We start from the raw sequence: 18,900 nt of genomic DNA, 5'->3' as shown, positions 1-18,900 counted from the left end.
TAAGATTCTATAACTTTTAAGGCGTGTTCCCCCTTTTTTCGAATATAAGGCAAATATTCTCGGGCTTGTAACTGTTGAAGGGTGATGAAGCATATATATTTGAAGTCAGCATAGAAATCTGATGCTTTTGATGTATCTATTGGCATCAAAATTCCGTTTTTAGGGTTTCAGTTACTATTGAGACGGGTTTCTTACGTACAGATTGTTACCATGAACTGTTTGATTAGAGGTATCGGTCTTTTTCCATATGCACAGTATACTTGTTTTTTTAAATGAGAATCATCTGATCAGAGAACCAATTTGGACCAAAGAGCCCTAAAATTAAAATTTTACAAGCAACCGAGCAAAATCACCAGAGCTTTTAATTTAGTTTGGTCGAAGTATTTTCATAGCTGCACAACATCAAACAGTTTGTGGTAACGAACTGTAAATAAGGAGCGATCCGGCTCAATAGTAACCGAAATTTGAAAAAAACGAAAATTTGATACCAATAGATACATCAAAAGAATAGAATTTTATGCTGATTTCAAATATATAAGTTTTTCAAGTTTATCTTACTGATCAAAACGAGCCTGAGAAATTTGCCTTATTTTCGAAAAAAGGGGGAACACCCCCTAGAAGTCATAGAATCTTAATGAAAATCCCACTCTCAGATTCAGCGTATCAGAAAATCCTACTGTTGATGTTTCAAGCTCATATCTACAAAAATGTGGAATTTTATATTTTTTGCCAGAAGAAAGATCACGGTTTATTTGTTGTTATTGTTTTTTGTTGTTGTTTTTTTTCAGGGGTGATCGTATCAACCCAGTGGTCCTAGAATATTTCGAGATGGACTCATTCGAACGGAAATTAAAAGTCCTAGTTCTCATTTTAAGTGACCAAAGAAATTGGAGGGCTACTAGGCCCTCTCCTACGCTCATTTTTCCCTAAAGTCACTCGATCAAAATTTTGAGGATGACTCAATCCCCCACATTTCCAGGGGAAAGGGCTGCAAGTTTTGAACTTTGCTTATTGTTTACATATAGTATTGGTTATTGGAAAGTATACAGAGGTTTTCGGGGTGGGGGAGGGGGGTTGCACCCTAGTACGTACCTTGCTCTTTACGCTAAACTTTTTTTTAGTACTTACAAAAGAACTATTTATTCTAATTAAACGGCCTTTGTGATTCAGGGGTCATTCTCAAAGAATCGGAACAAAATTCGAACTCTAGCGTAAAGAGCGAGGTATTGCCTAAGGGGCGAACCCCATCATATACGTAATAATTTTTGTTCGTTTTAAGTTTTAATGTTGCTCCTTACTTTCAGTTGAAAAAAATAGTTTTTTTTGATTAATTAAAAAACAAAACGGTTGGAGAATAAGTATACAAGTTATTATTGTCTCCAAATATTCTTTCATCCAAGTTTAGAAATTATAAGCAAAGCAAGCGTTTTGAAAGGGTTGAATAAAAAGGGAAAGGCTATTCATCTGAAAGTAGGCATTCTTTGTATTACTATGTTTTGAAACTAAATGCTTGAACATTATGTTATAGGTCAATTTATTAAGTAGAACCTATAAGTTAATAAATACAAAGAGGATTTGGTATACTTTCGTAGCTTGCGAAGTAACTATGAAGTATACGGAGAAAATATCAAGGTATAGCACAAAAATTCAAAACTATGCTATTTAAGAGAAAACTACCTGAATTGACAATTCACCTGGCTTTCAATAGTTAGAAAATATACCATTTCTTAACTGTCATTTTAGTATTTTTGGAACATCTCTCGTTGGTAGGACTTCTTGAACCTACTAAATACGATGATTTAAACTAATATAGTTTGGCTTCTCTTGTGACTTGAGCCTGTCTCACCTTATTTCCTGCTCTTTCCAACTTGTTTCCAAGTCTTCATGTAGAACTAATGGTCATCGAAAGTCAAATAAAGCTCATTCAATTGCAAATTCTGAGCTCTAGTGCTTTTTTAAGGAACGAAGTTGCAGAGTTGGCATTTTAATCAGAACAGTCGAAAGATTGAATAAATGGGCATTTGGGGTTGACATAATAAGTGCGATCCTGGGAGTAGGAACCCCAAATTTTGGAAATAGGCAAAAGAAATTATGCAAAACAATGCTTCACACGTACTTTTTCATTGAAGGGTAGGTGGATATCTTACATCTTGTTACATCTGAAGGGTAGGTTTGAATCTCTTGAATGCAGATATGACAAATTTCATATTTTTCACGAGAAAAAATCCGCTTTGCAAGTATCAAAAGGGATGGCACAACAGTGAATTGCCTATTTTTGATAATTTATATCGGAAGCATAGTTACATAACAGCTATTTGAGGGAGCTCAGCTATTCGGAAATTCAGTAATGGAGGGATACCTAAAGCTTTAAAAATGTATTCTTAGGTTCAGCTTTCAATCTTTCAATGGGAAATGCTTCCAGCGAATATGGAGGTGGATAGGTTTAGACCCTAAATCTCTTCATTTGGGGAAGTATACTTGATTAAGGATGCAATATGGGGAGCTGGAGGAGGTGGGGATGACCTCCTCACTTGCTGCTAAATAAGTTTTTAACCGGAAATTTTAGTCTTAAATTATTGTAAGAAAAACGTTCAACTTATGTTTCTGTGTGACTTCGATAATACCGAGAAAAAAAAAACTTTGTTTCTTCAAATACCGATATAGTTCCATTAGCCTCAGAATAGATAAAATAAAAATTTCTCTATTTCAGTTGGACTATTATTTTCGACTCTATTTCAGTTTCAGTTGTAAACCACTTTTTGGTCAGTGTTTTTAGAATTAATGGTCAAGTAATTTTGCAAGAACAGTTTGAAGAAAATTAAGTTTTTGAGGAGGGTTTCCAAAAATGAAATTCATTTAAATTTGCATTAAATAGTGGAACTTACAGTTCAAACATTTTGAAATGCAGTTGGTAAATAAAACAACTGCTTTTAGCAATTTTCTGTGCACTTTTAAAGCTTTTAGGAAACGGTCAGTTGTTAGGGATGTTCTTCTGTACGTATGTAACCTTTATAATTAGAAATCCAAAAAAGCTGATCAAGTCAGCACTTATTGGAAACTTGCTTATCAACACAACGGAAAAAATATTGACACTTAAAGTTGTGGAGCCTGTGAAACTTGAAAATTCAGCTTTTTATTTGAACAAGCTTCATTAATGCAGGATTTTTTCGAACTAACTAGTTTCATTCCTATATACTTGTCTTGATTCCAGGTTTTGTGTCAAGCGTAGGCCGACGTGGAAATACTAGCTAATAGACAGGAAATAGCGCAAGAACTTGAAAGGAATATAGTATATGAGATGTAAACAGTTGTTAATTTTAGGTTTTGTCCGTGCTAGATTTTTGTGCATGGGAAAGTGGTGAAACCTGCTTTTATCCCTAATGGTACAATATATTTTATATGAGAAAGTATCGCAGATAAAAAAGAAACTGACTGCACCGTTGGACTCGCCGTGTCAAGATTAGGGGAGATCCACCCTTAGGTCGTATAATGCAGGAATTGAGGGGAAGGGATTTCTTTGCCCCCTTAGCTTTTTTCTCCAGCCTAGGTTTTGAAAAATACCTTTTTTCAATCATTTCATTGGAAAAGGCACTTTTTTCATTAAAAAAAGGGGGGAAACAACCGAAAGTGTACTTTTTGGGAATTACAAAGTAAAGCTTCCATTTAATCATTGAGCAGTAAAACTGCCATTCAGCCACAACGAAACATTATTGCGAACACCATGTGAGCTCGTACATTTTACAAAAGCTCGAAAACGTGACTAAGAATGAAAGAATCGAAGAAGAAATAGAGTTTAAGCGGCTGAATAAGCTGATGATTTGGCCTGCTTTACTTTATAATAAGCAAAGAATAATATTATTGAAAGTGTACCGAGCATACAAACGGATGATCAAAAGGGTCGTCATCATATGTAGTTTTTAAATCAATTTTTGAATGACCTTTTGTGTTTGTAACTCAAAAAATCCTTGCGGTACGCCTGTTAAGCTTGGGAGGGTTATATTGGCATGTCTTTCAGTTATTTCTCTCTTATGGCCGGTGTTTTTTTGTCAAATTACCGGCATCCATAATGTAGATCCATATCAAGATGCACGTTAATGTAGATCCATTGTACAATATATTTTATATGAGAAAGTTTGGCAGATGAAAAAGAAACTGACTATACCGTTGGACTCGCCATATCATATAGGTTAGGGGAGGTCCATCCTTAGATCATATACTGCTGATAAAAACCTCATATGCTGCGAAACTCAAATTGCTGGTTTCATTTCCTGTATTCTTGTTTTGCTTTCAGGTTCTGCGTCAAGTGCAGGCCGACGTAGAAATATTGGCTAATAGACAGGAAATAGTGCAAGAACTTGAAAGGAATGTGGTTGACATCAATGATATCATGAAACAGCTTGCGAATATGGTGACTGAACAGGGCGAATCGATCAGTATGTATCTGCCGTTCTCCATGATTATCTAATGCTAATGCATTTGCCTTACACTCCCTGGCGAGGATAGGGCTGTATATTAAAGGCTTGAGCTGGCTGGTATTCTGAGATGGTTTGGGGCCTCCACTCTGTAATAAGTTTCTTCCTCCCTCCTTCTTCCTGCAAGGGAAATCTTGCTTGCTTTGTCTTGTGGGGTGATTGTATGGACCCTTTAAAGTTTACCCAGCCAGAAAACTATGGATATCTTGCCTACATTGGAAGTCATAGCAATGGCAGTGATGAAGTATGACTGAAGCATTGGCGGTTTGTTACACTGAAGATTTGTTATATATTTCTTAGGGGAGCTGTTTAAGGATAGATACAAGTAGCAATTTAATTGACCGTTTATCTAATATTGAACCTTATGAAAAATGTGGTTTGATCCTATTTTCTAGGGCTCTAATAAAAGGGATGTTAATAAAGCTTGGCTGTGTTTTCGAATATAACGAAGAAAAATCCGTCGGTGGCAGAACAAAAACCGGTTTGTCCCCATATTGGAAGAGATCATGAGAAAGACTATAAAGTAAATTGGAACTACCTGGGAGGGAATAAATAATAGCGCTATGAATAGATTAGGATGGGAACTGTATTGGCTTCTGGTGGCTTCATGTACCAATAAGCTGGTAACAGTAGAAGTATTAGTGGTATTTGAAGAATTAGGTTGTTTTTTTTAATACCCTTGCAATAATTTCTTTCAAAAACTGTTGAAGAATATGATAAATCTGTTTGACAGAACTGATGCGTAAGTTACCTGTCTTAACAGATATGTCCACAACACTCCATCTATTGTTGTATTCAGATTGACATTGTTATGGGTTTGCGGTTCAGTTGTATAAGCAAACAAACTATTAAAGCTACACGCTTGAAACTTTATAGCTACAATGTTGAAACATTGTATATTGAAACAATGTTGAAACGTAGCTGCATAAGTTCATTGGTTAATTTCAGCTCGAGGATTATCATTGGAAAAGAAAGTATAGGAGGATTTGCCGAGCATATGTGATTTACTGTCTATTCAGTTTTTATGGCACTTGGTATTAACCAAGTGCCATGTTAATCGGTCCCGTCGGTCCCGGTTTTGCTACTTTAGGCACTTCCAGGTAAGCTAGGACGATGAAATTTGGCAGGTATATCAGGGACCGGACCAGATTAAATTAGAAATAGTCGTTTTCCCCATTTGACCATCTGGGGGCGATTGGGGGGCCCGTTAATTCGGAAAAATAGAAAAATTGAAGTATTTTTAACTTACGAATGGTTGATCAGATCTTAATGAAATTTGATGTTTGGAAGGATATCATGTCTCAAAGCTGTTATTTTAAATAGCGACCGGATCTGGTGACATTGGGGGGGGAGTTGGGAGGGGTAAACCTAAAATCTTGGAAAACACTTAGAGTGGAGGGATCGGGATGAAACTTTGTGGGACAAATAAGCACAAGTCCTAGATACATGATTGACATAACCGGAATGGATCCGCTCTCTTTGGGGTAGTTGGGGGGGAAGTTAATTCTGAAAAATTAGAAAAAAGGAGGTATTTTTAACTTACGGACGGGTGATCGGATCTCAATGAAATTTGATATTTAGAGGGATATCGTGTCTCAGAGCTCTTATTTTAAATCCCAACCGGATCTGGTGACATTGGGGGGGGAGTTGGGAGGGGGAAACCTAAAACTTGGAAAAAACTTAGAGTGGAGGGATCGGGATGAAACTTGGTGGGAAAAATAAGCCTAAGTCCTAGGTACATGATTGACATAACCGGAACGGATCCGCTCTTTTTGGGGTAGTTGGGGGGGGGGTTAATTCTGAAAAATTAGAAAAATGGAGGCATTTGTAACTTACGAACGGGTTATCTCAATGAAATTTGATATTTAAAAGGATATTGTGTCTCAAAGCTCTTATTTTAAATCCCCACCGGATCTGTCTGGTGACATTGGGGGGATTTTTGGGTGGGGGAACGAAAAATCTTGGAAAACGCTTAGATTGGAGGGATCGGAATGAAACTTGGTGGGAAAAATAAGCAGAAGTCTTAGATACATGATTTACATAATTGGAACGGATCCGCTCTATTGGGGGGAGGGGGTTAATTCTGAAAAATTAAAAAAAAATGACGTATTTTTAACTTACGAAGGAGTGTTAGGATCTTCATGAAACTTCATACTTAGAAGGACCTCGTAATTCAGATCTCTTATTTTAAATCTCAACCGGATCAAGCGTAATTGGGGGGGGGGGCAGTTGGGGGACCGGAAATCTTAGAAAATACTTAAAGCGGTGAGATCAGAATGAAACTGGATGGAAACCTGTCTAAGATACGTGACTGAAATAACCGGACCGGATCTGCTCTCTATGGTGGAGTTGGGGGGGGGGGTAATTTTGAAAATTGAGGTATTTGTAACTTACGAAAGGGTGACCAGATCTTAATGAAATTTGATATTTAGAAAGATCTTGTGCTTTAAAGCTCTAATGTTAAATTTCGACCAGATCCTGTGACATTGGGGGGAGTTGGAGGGGGAAACTGGAATTCTTGGAAAACGTGAAAATTGGGGTATTTTTATCTTACGAATAGGTGATCGGATCTTAATGAAATTTGATATTTAGAAGGAATTCATGTCTCAGAGCTCTTATTTCAAATCCCGACCAGATCTTTTGACATTGGGGGGAGTTGAAGGGGGAAATCTTGGAAAACACTTGGAGTGGTGGAATCGGGATGAAGCTTGGTGGATAGAATAAGCAAACGTCCTTGATACGTGATTGACAGAACCGTACTGGATTCGCTCTCTTTGGGGGAGTTGGAGAGGGGTTCAGTGATTTGGCAAGTTTGGTGCTTCTGGACGTGCTAGGACGATGAAAATTGGTAGGCGTGTCAGGGAGTTGCGCAATTTGACTTGATAAAGTCGTTTTCCCAGATTCGACCATCAAATTAGGTATTTATAACTTACGAGTGGGTGATCGGATCTTAATGAATTTTGATATTTAGAAGGACATCGTGACTCAGAGCTCTTATTTTAAATCCTGACCGGCATTAAGCCTCTTATTTTCCTTTTTAAATCAATCTATTTATTCATAGAATTTTGTTAGAGCTCATACTATATGATCTCTTGGCTCTTAGCTCTTCTTGCCTCGTCACAAGTGCCATATGAGCTCTTAGCTCTTGTTATTACTTTAAGGATAAAAATCCTCAAGGACCATTGCTGGTGCATAAGGTGTCGAATTGACGTCTCAGAAACTGGGCATTTTTTTTTTACAGAGACAAGTAGCAAACCTGTCGCCCAACCTTGCTGCACCGTAGGTCGGTCGCTTGGCCCCTTATTATAAAGCTGTACATCGATTCACTGTGCTACTACAGATTTTTATCGCTATGGCTTCACTTTTTGGAAGGGGGGAATCATCTTGTGGTAATGGCCCTTAAAGATGCAGGATTCATGTTTTCAGAGATATTGTGGTGAATATTTTTCGTAATCAAAGTCTGCTTTGTTTTCCAGAACCGTGCATGCTATCCCTCCGGCTATCATTCTTTATTTATAACCCTTATTAATTAGTACCACATCGTGCATGAGCATGACCAGGAGACTGTAACGGAGGTGGGCGGAATGCAAGGACTGCAATCGGTCCTTTTTTATCATGATTTCAATGGGAATACTTATAATGTTCTTCTATTGATACAGGTTATAGATGTCTTTTTGTTTTTCTGATAATAGGACTCTATCTCCAAATCACTAATTTTTCCTTGGCTGTGTCCATGGTAAAAAAAAAAAAAAAAAAAAAAACAGACAAAGGATGCGGCACAAAACCCTTAAGATTCGAACCGGCGGTGTTGATCTCCGTCTCAAAGCCCTTCAGCCAGGAAGTGCAATGGGGGGATGAGGGCCAGCCATCCTGTGATTTTTCAACCTGGTTGAGCTCACAGAGTCACGCCAGTCACCGCCGTCCGAAATCAAATAATTGGGTACACTAGGATTCGAACCCTCGCCATCTCGGACAAGGGATCCTAAATCCAGCGCACCAATCCACTCGGCTAGGACGTCTTTGAATAACCGGACCATGGCTGCTTATTTACTGGACATTAGGAATACACGATTAATGCTCATTTATATTAGATCAGAACCGTTGCGTTGATTAATGGTAATTTGGGGGTGGGATGCAAAACGTATATCTAAACATCCAAGGGAGCGAGTAAATTTGTCCCTTTTTCGATTTGTTTAAAGGAAACACCTAAAACAAGCATCCTCAATGAAAACACTCCCCAAAATAGAAACTTTGTTGAAATGACGCAGAAAATACATTTACCAAAATGAGTTTGAGAGGCCTAAACACATTTACGAGTTGCCTTGTGGTGTTATCGTGAATTTACACGTTGCGGAAATCCGTCCGGATTTAGGGATCCATGCTCCGTTTTCGGAAAGATCATGATGAAACTTGGTGGGAAGAATAAGCACAAGTCCTAGATACGTGGTCGACATAACCGGACTGAATCCACTCTTTTTGGGGGAGTCGGAGGGGGTGTTAATTCGGAAAAATTAGAAAAATTGAGGTATTTTCAACTTAAGAACGGGTCACCGGATCCTAATGAAATTTCATATTTAGAAGGAACTCATGTCTCAGAGCTCTTATTTTAAATCCCGACTAGATCTGGTGACATTGGTGGGAGTTGGTGGGGGAAACCGGAAATCTTGTAAAACGCATAGAGTGGAGAGATCGGGATGAAACTTGGTGGGTAGAATAAGCAAATGTCTTAGATACTTGATTGACGTAACCAGACTGGATCCGCTCTCTTTTGGAAAAGTTAGAGGGGGGTCCAGTGCTTCTGGATATGCTGGGACGATGAAAATTGGTTGGCGTGCCAGGGACCTGCACAAATTGACTTGATAAAGTAGTTTTCCCTTATTCGACATTCTGGGGCTGAAGGGAAAAGAAAAATTAGAAAAAATGAGATATATTTAGCTTACGAGTGGGTGATCGGATCTAAATGAATTTCGATATTTAGAAGGACCTCGTGTCTCAGAGCTCTTATTTTAAATCCAGACCGGCATTAAGCCTCTGATTTTCCTTTTAATTAATCTATTGATTCTTAGAATTTTGCTAGAGCTCATGCCATATGAGCTCTTGGCTCTTCCGACCTCGTCACAAGTGCCATATGAGCTCTTGTTCTCTACGCTGATGTTGTCTTGTTGTATACGAACGAAATATTGGTTTGATTGTTTCTCTTCTTTTTCTTCATATTCGCCATAGACTTGTTTATCGTTTCCAGATTTATTTCCCAGTTAAGCTATTAAACGGCAAAGACATCAACTGGCACCTCAGACTAAAGGACTGAGGTGCCATTTGAGCAGTGTAAGAGCACACCAAAATAAACTGGGCTCTTTTTTGTAGTTTCGCATAATTTGACCTGTAAAGTTTTTGTATCAATGGTATTAATTTTGGACCACGGATTGAAAACAAAAGTATTTGACTGTTGATCTTCGTTGTAGATTTTAGTCTTTTTCATTATATCGTTCTAATAATGTTCTTGATTTTCCTTATTGTTTGTCTTTTCCTTTTATAGATGCTATAGAAAATAATGTCGAATCAACAGTAGTCAATATTTCTAGTGGGACTGAAGAATTGCGTAAGGCAAGCTCGTACCAGGTAAAATTATAAATATTCTTTATTGATATTGTTCTTTTAAAACTATTCTACGTTTTTAGGGGGGCATAGCAGATTGCTTTATTTTTGTTTAAAATATAATAACATGACACTATTCCTCCCAATAGACGATTTTAAGCTCCTAATTAAACATAATCGAAACATTAAAACTTTCAAAATAAGTAAGTAAATGAATAATTCGAAGTCATCTGCCAAATTTAAGGAAATTGTTGTCCAATGGGTAGACTCACAAATTTGTTAGCTCTTAGGTCACATAGACCCATTGGTTACCCCCTAAAATAGCCACTAGGCTATTGGTATCCCATCGGATGCGGTATTTTTTTGTAGGGCTTGGCTATCTTATTTTCTCCTATGCAGAAAAGCCTTCCTTGATAGTGATATCTTGACACTGCCAAGGAAAGTTTAACCGCTCTCTTCTTTTTTGAGTGAGACCGCTGTGAGGGAGAACCTTTCCATTGTCAGCCATAAGTAGAAAATGATATCTAATCCGTACACCCAGTCTTAGCAAGAGAACTTCTTTCTCCCATCTTGGATTGCTCCTCAAAGGATCTCTTTTTTGACAAAATTGGCGGTTTTTTTCTCCCTTAGGGCCTGATTTTGGATCCAATTACCGATTTCAATTCATCCAATCTTGGTAGCTTGTTTAACAAAATACCCAGCCTCGTGGTCAGATTCCGGGCAGGATGGTCAATGACTGGACGGTTACTAAAACTAGTAGTATTTACCTTTATTAGTGCCTGTTATTCTTAGGAGCACCACGAAAAGGTTGTCACCACTACCCACAAAAGGAGCCATTGCTAAAATTGCTAAAAAAAAAAAAAAAAAAAGAACGATGAAATACTCACCACCATAACATAAATGCAGTTAGGTGTATTCCCCGGAGAAATTCCCCCAGAGAAATTTCCTCCCGTTAATTCCCCCGTGAAAATTTCTCCCAATAGCGAAAATTGGGCAGCAAAAGGAAATTAAGACAAAAAGAAAATAAATAAGAAAAAAAGTGATTATGAGAACTCTACTTATATTCCAAAACACATGTAGGATATATGATGTAGAATCAAACAATCCGTGGAAAAGAACTGCAAGTAAGGAACAACTCGGGCCAATAGTAACCAAACTCTTAAAAAAAAGGAATTTTGAAAACAACGATTTCACAAGAAGTGTTGTTTTGTTTTTTTAATTTACTTCCATAAATACAAATCTCATTAAGCTTGATCTTACATATTATACGCAACGAGCCTGAGGTAGTTAAGATTTGCATTGTTTTTTTTGCAATAAACAGTTTTTCACTAACTATGCTCATTTTATTTCTTTTGGCAAAGATACCCTGTTTTATATATGAGGTGGAAATATATAAATAACCTGTCGGCAGTTCTTTGAGTTTTTGCTCGGTAGTATTTAGGCTTTTTTCGGGTCAAAACTGTTCTTTCTTAGGACAGAATTGCTAGGAATCGGCGCTTTGTTGTTCCATAATGTCTTTTATTGCTTAAAAACGGAACTAGATCTTCAGATTTTTGTTCAAATTAGCCTTTGTTAGTAACTAATGCTACTGGGTCGTTACGGTCATACCTGGGGAGACAAAGCAAACCTGCACACGTGACCTTCCTTCTCTAGAAGAAAAAAAAGTCATATTTCGTAAATAGTTGCTTTAGAGGGTTCTATCCTGGTATCATCCTCCTAGCAACACGTTGACATTGTGGAAATAGCATTTCACTCGTTGTTCCATAACTTGCGTTCCATTTTTTGTCAAGTCTATACTTGAAGGACTCAAAAAAGGGTGAAATCTGTTAAAAACAGTGGGCCAATACTGTATTCAAAGTCGCTACTTGCAATTCTACGGGATTCACACATAAACAGTAAACATTCAATTCACTAGAAATGTATAAAGCACAAAATAATTCCATCATTGTTAAAATCATTATTATTCGTTTGCGAGGATAAGTCTCCTGGTCGTAGCACTTTGAAGGGTTCCAAACCGCTCAGATTTCTAATTTCTATTGGAATCATTTTCCTTTTAGAAGAAGCATAATTTCTAAGAAGGTCTACTTGCCTTTCTAAATGGGTGTACATATTAGAGGCTCCTCACGTGTTATCACTATAACGATCACTTAAACAAAAAATTTCAACTTTCTATGTGATGATGGACAAAAAATTTCAAAAGAAAGAAACGGGTGCCTCAAATATCTTAGTTTATCAGGTTTATTTTGGACTTCCACTTTTTTTTGCAATATAGCACGATCATTCACTCTTAACAGGTCAAACAGGGATAAATCCTTTCAATGGAGATTGAAAAACAATGACGAAAAGTGCGGGATATTTCGATTATATATATACAGTGAAATTCTAGATATACTCTGCTGATGACGGTCAATATATGCGTGGTCGAAATATCCAGAATTTTTGTTATTGTTTTTCAATGTCTAAAAAGAAAATTTATCCCTATTTGAACTGTTATTTGTGCGCCTTGGAAAGGTAGTATGGACTTCGAAAATACCTATGCACGATAATTACTTGTCTACATAGCAATCATAGTAAATGTATGGGTAAAAAATAACAAAACAAAGTAATAATAGAGTTTTCTGTGACACAAGGCTTCTCAAGCACTCCCAGAGGGCTTTGCATGTAAAAACATGCGAAGCACATTTTCAAAACAGAAAAATAACAAAACAAAGCAATCATAGAATTTTCTGTAACACAGAGCTTCTCAAGGACTCCCAGAATCCCTTGCATGTAAAAACATGTGAAGAAACATGATTTCGCTAAAAGCATGCGAATGAAACATGATTTATTTTAAATATTTGGGGTTTTGCCAATATTTTCTTATTGTTTTCTCATACTTCTCAATCAATTTATTCTACATGATCCGCCGCAAAAAAAAACGGCAACGCTGATTATTAAAAACTTTGACACCAGTTTTATCCAACTAAATAAACTCAAGATTGAAAGCGCTTTCACAGCAATATTATATGAGGCTGAAATAATAATTGTGTAAGAGTTTATTATCTAACCAACCTTTTTGGGAAAGGTGTGAAGCCGTATAGTTACCAAGAAAAGGTCAGTGCATTGCTTTCTAAAAGCATATCTGTTTACCTCCCTCAAAGGAGGTGTCTCCCCGTCTACCGCCGCTTGCGAGATCACTAGACAAACTCTTAGGCACACATTTTTTTTCTGATTATCTGCAAGAAGAAGTATCTTGGTTCTAATTTCTGAAAAACAGTCTTGCTCGAAGCCACATCTCTATATAGCGCTATCAGTCTTAGATTCCATCAATACTATACCCTTTTTCCATCAAAGCTACATATTGGTTCGAATTCTTATTAGATTTATGAGTTTCTGTTTTTTTTTTTTTTTTTTTTTTTTTTTTTTTTTTTTTTTTTTTTTTTTTTTTTTTTTTTTTTTTTTAAGATTTTCATTCTTGTGAGCCCTGGTCCTAATTTATACAACTTTATTGTTTATAAAATCACATCTTGTCAAATCTATTCTGCCAATCTATTCTTTAGTCTTTCCTTATTGTGAGGAGTGGTATGTGGCAGCACTGGTCCTAATTTATACAACTTTATTATTTATAAAATCACGTCTTATAAAATCTTGTAGAATTGTTTATAAAATCGCTCTTAGGCTCACAGTTTTTTTTTTCTGATTACCTGCTGGAACAAATACTTGGGCTTAATATCTGGAAAGCAGTCTTGCTAGACGCTACGCCTCCATATAGCGCTATCAGTCTTGGGTTCTATCAAAACTATACCCTTTTTCCATCAAAGCTACATATTGGTTCGAATACTTATTAGGTCTATGAGACTCTGTTTTCTTTCTTTTTTTCTTTAAAGATTTTCATTATTGTGAGCCCTGGTCCTAATTTATACAATTTTATATTGTTTATAAAATCACGTCTTATAAAATCTATTCTGCCAATCTATTCTTTAGTTTTTCCTTATTGTGAGGAGTGGTATGTGGCAGCCCTGGTCCTAATTTATACAACTTTATTGTTTATAAAATCATGTCGCATGATTTTAATCATATCGCAAATACAGCTGTATTTGTTTTATTCTTGTCATTTAAACATTTAAAGGCATTTTGTGAATCTAGGCAGGATGTTTAACCTTTTATCAGACTGAACTAAGACGACTCTAAAATCGCAAGGAGGACAATTCTCCAAACACTGATTGCCATTCCGTTAATTTTCGTAAATTCTAGCATTTACAGACCAATAGACTTAAAAAGAGAATAAAGGATCTTCTCCTTTTTAATTTTCATTGATCTCTAGTAGGACATTCGACTTGTTTTCTGTCGACTTCGTGCAGATAGAGCAGTAAATTTCGTTGTTCTTTGCCCGACAGAAATTTTTTATGATAATACATAGGATTGAGAAAATGCCAAGTTTTGTGGGGCTCTCCTTGACTGGTCTTTCTTTAGGGAACCAATTGGTTTCTGTTGACTTCGTGCTCTTGAAGTAGTTAACACGGTTTAGTCTTCAACCCTTCATGCATCATTTTTGTATACCATCATCTTTTGTTTTTCAGAGAACTCGACGAAGATGTACAATTTTCTTGCTGTTAGTGGCCATGTCAGCTCTACTGGTTTTGGCTATAGTTCTTTACATTGAGCTAAGATAATGCTTACAACTCTGTTTCATATTTTAGTGTAAATTATTCAAATTTAAATAAGATGTCTTTCCTTCGAGTTGTGAAAAATTAATTCAGTGATGTTGTTTTTCTAAGTTCATAAAACTGATTAACGGAAGCATCATCATTCTAGGCAGGTACCATGGACTTTAATAATCAAGAAATGTTTTTTCAGTCAATTATGTTTGTCGTCATACTTGCCCATTGGGGCAGGGGGCACATCCCAAGATTATTCCAGGATATTCCTTAAAAAAAATTAAAATGAGATAAAAATGGATAATGTTTTAATAAACGAGCGAACGCTGAAATAAAAAAAAAAAACTATAAGTCCGAATATTGTAATAGCACAAGTCAGAATATTTTGGATTAACTGTCAAAACACTGATATCAACGAAAACCATATAAGAAGAAAAAACTTGTTTAAGGAAGTTAATACGAACATAGAAAAATTAATAAGAACACAAAAACTACGCAAAAAAGAAAAAAAGGCAAAAGAGGCTGTCATTTGTTCCTAAACTATAGATTTTAAGTTACAATTTGGTTTTATTCTTCCACTAACCAATTGTAAAGGAATACGATAATTTGGTGACTTTGACTATCCTAATCCTAAATTTCCTATCTCTACGTACATGTTCCAAAAATCTACATTCTGATAATGAATATTTTAGTGCAGCAATATTCCATTCTCATCAGTTCTGTTGGGGTTAATTTTTATAAAGAATAATAATATGAGAAAAATACGGAGTATTTCTAAGCTGTAAAAATGAAACTAACCTTAAAATATAAGCTTTATTATTATAAGTGAAATTGAGTTACAAGTTTTGTTTCTTAGGAGTAAAATTTGCACACATGTCGAAAAATTAAAAAGTGGTGGGGAGGGTTAATCCCTTTTTAAGTTATTTATCTGTACCACTCAAGAAGGCAAAATAAAACATAGGTCTAGCTCTGTGTACAAGAAAACTGGGAGCAACAAGGAAATGAGGAGTCTTGAAGTGGAAATAAGGCAATAAGTGGTGGTAAAGAATAATAACATGAGAAAAACACTGAGTATTTCTAAGCTTTAAAAAAATGAAATTTACCTTAAAATATAAGCTTTAAAATTATAATTGCGTTACAAAATTATAATTGAGTTACAAGTTTTGTTTATTAGGAGTAAAACTCGTACATTTGTCTAGAAATTAAAAAGTGTTGGGAAGGTTAATCCCTTCCTAAGTTGTTTACGTGTACTACTCAAGAAGGAGAAAAAAAAGGGTGTAGCTCTGCACGAGAAAGCTGAACATCAACTTTTCAAATATTTATTTGATATTGGGATGAAAGTCAACTTTTTAGAGTCCGTATCCTTCAGGACGACTCGCAAGTTCCAATATCCGGGAATTCAAGGCTCTGTAATGACGTTGGCCAGGATCGTTGCAGTCTGAATTGTTCGGAACGCATTATGAGTAGAGTACGGCGACAATTTCTCCGATAATGTACCATTGTGTTTTGAAGTGATCTCTCGCCTTTTTGATCCACTTTACATGTTTGTATACTTTGCATCTGTTTTTCATTTAAAGGAAAGAGATGTCGACTGAGAATGGCTTGAAAATGTTACAGTACTTTTGTTATGTCAATTTTACATTGATTAAAAACACAAGCATTGTTTTTCTACATGTTGTGGTTTCTTTTTTATCTTAAAGATGTGTTTCTGTTTCAAAATTACGATTCGGTTATGCTGGATGGTTTTGAGCACTGAAAGTGTGTCTTATTTTCATATTTCGTGGGAATATTGATTTTTGCTTCTTTTTTTAATATACAAGCGTCCGAAGGTCTAAGTCATAGTATTTTTCATTATAAAAAGTTAGCTAAGATTTAATCAGTAAAAAAAGATAAATATAAATAAATATTAAAACTATCTTTAGACAAGGAATGTTCATTTCAGATTGAATTCTTTAAAATACCCTGTTTTTCCGTTTCATCTTCGTTTTTTACTGAAATAGCACTACAAATTGCATTGTTAAGGATGATTTTAACGAATTTAGAAAAATAATGGCTATCATCTAGACATGATCTAAACTGGCCTTCCTTGTTTGGGAATGCTGTGATAATATCATCAAGATTTGAAAACAGTGGAGGGATTAATTTTAGCTTTCTTATTTAAATTCGCTCTCATCTTTTCTTTTTCGTTTAGATTTTGCTTTTGGGGTATTTTTCGTCTTGGTATTCTTCTTCTTTTGATCTGAGTTTCAACGGAAAATAGAGTTCCTACCAATTAATGAAGACATTTTTCAGCAGACCAAGTTTAATCTTTCGAATTACCAGTCTGCCTAGGAATCTTAGCTCATTTTCCTTAACTCCTCAACTTTTTTCATTTATGCATTTATAAGTTAGACCAATTTGATATGTATATTATGTAAGCCCATTTTTTTTTCGCTCCCCTCTCTTTCACTTATTTTCAGAAATTTTCGAGAAGAAAATAATTTTTTACTGTTTTGTCCATTTTGAAGGCGAATTTTTTTTGTTTTTTTTTTTTTTTTTGTTATTGTGCAGCAGGGTTGATTTTTTTTTTTTTTTTTTTTTTTTTTTTTTTTTTTTTTTTTTTTTTTTTTTTTTTTTTTTTTTTATTGTGCAGCAGGGTTACGATTTAATTTTTTATGTATAGTGTTTTTAAATGTGATTGATGTTACCAATAACCAAGTTTGTTCATAGATGGGGGGGATAAATAAGAAAACTTGCCTCGGGATTGTTCTGAAGACCCCCTCCCCCCCTGAAAAGGTAAAAATTATTGCCTAACTTTTCTATTTCCCTGTCTTATACTCCAATTAGAAATCACTTTCTGGCTTCCCCCCCCTTAACGGTTGGAACCTTCACCTGACCCAATTATTCATTTACACTCCAGGTGCTGTATTTCTAGTATATTTTCAATATTCCTTATTGTTATGTAATGTTTGTTGTAGGTTGTACTTTATTGAGGAAAAAAGAGAAGAATTCTAAAACTCGGTCATCAAAAATCTAAATACATTCCTTGCAAAAACAGGTTTTCAGCAATTACTGTTCAAACTAATTAGCTGTTCAATTATTAGACTATAAATTGCTAAATATAGTCTGTGTAAAAGTCAAACAACTGAATTGGTATTTAATTTTTCTAAATGATTAAATGAATAAATTTCTGTCTCCTTTCATTATTTTGGTATCCTTGCATTGGCTTATTCTTTTAGTTTCATATCTCTTATTTTTTTAGATTCATTCTGGTCACTCTATTAGAAAGTACACCCTCCCTCATCGACGAAATTCTCCCCTTAGCCCTCTTATTCTTTTCATGCTATTTCCTGCAATTCTCTGCCTCGAGAGCAAAATAGTGACAAAATAAAAACGATTTTGGGAGAATTTGGACCGGAATCGTATTGCGTAGTAACCACTATACTAGAGAACCTCATATAGAGGTCCTAGATATACCATGCGTATGCAGACTTTTCATAGAAGACTGGTGAACTTAGCCAATTATCACTTAAAATAGCTATTATCTAATCAATAATAATAAAAACTAATTTAGGAAAATTGGTATATAATCGCTTTATACAATCACGAAAAATTGTAAATGGTATATTTTTAAAATGGATAAATAAAAACAAGCCTTCTTTTAGCTCCACAAGCACGCACAGGTCCAGGCACGTATGCAGGAAATTTCGAAAGGGGAGGGGGTCCTGGTCCAATAATAAAAACACAAATTGTATTTGATAATTTTAATGAGAAGTGCCCCGAGATTCGGATAAATTTAAAACTTTGAGGGGGCCGCAGGGCTCCTCCGTCGTACGTCCCTGGCTGAAACAGTAAATATGAATATTCTATTCATAAAAGACGCATGATTTGTACTAAACAAATCACTGCTCTTTCGTGATCATGCCATTGAGTTAAACGAATTCAGCACTAGAATTTAAATTTTTAAGCAGCGAACAAACCTACCACTTTTATATTTACCTAATATTTACCTCTTTTATTTTTTTTTTTTTTATTTACCACTTTTATTATATCTACCTAATTTAGAACTTTGAGAAACAGTTTGCAAGGAACGTCTTTTGTTCTAAGACGGCCGAGTTTGTCTCCTTTCGGGGGAATCATCGATTTTTTTTTTTTTTTTTTTTTTTTTTTTTTTTTTTTTTTTTTTTTTTTTACTTTCGCTGTTTTTTTCCTAATAA

The 18,900-nt window shown here is 35.6% G+C and overlaps 1 protein-coding gene across 2 annotated transcripts in view; it reads left to right on the top strand.

Moving 5' to 3' along the window:
* LOC136041237 (t-SNARE domain-containing protein 1-like) overlaps window positions 1-16,375 on the top strand; it is a 29,238-nt gene extending 12,863 nt beyond the window's left edge. For both annotated transcript variants that reach the window (XM_065725830.1, XM_065725832.1), the window contains exons 4-6: window positions 4,292-4,433; window positions 10,009-10,091; window positions 14,627-16,375. In XM_065725830.1, coding sequence (XP_065581902.1) covers window positions 4,292-4,433; window positions 10,009-10,091; window positions 14,627-14,719 — 318 coding nt within the window. In that variant the 3' untranslated portion in view covers window positions 14,720-16,375. The remainder of the gene's footprint in view (window positions 1-4,291; window positions 4,434-10,008; window positions 10,092-14,626) is intronic.
* The last annotated feature ends 2,525 nt before the right edge of the window (window positions 16,376-18,900 follow it).

Source organism: Artemia franciscana, unplaced genomic scaffold (assembly GCF_032884065.1).
Source record: "Artemia franciscana unplaced genomic scaffold, ASM3288406v1 PGA_scaffold_1180, whole genome shotgun sequence".
Taxonomy (NCBI): Eukaryota; Metazoa; Arthropoda; class Branchiopoda; order Anostraca; family Artemiidae; genus Artemia; species Artemia franciscana.
Note: the sequence above shows the minus strand (reverse complement) of the source record. Positions and strands in the feature narration are given on the sequence as shown.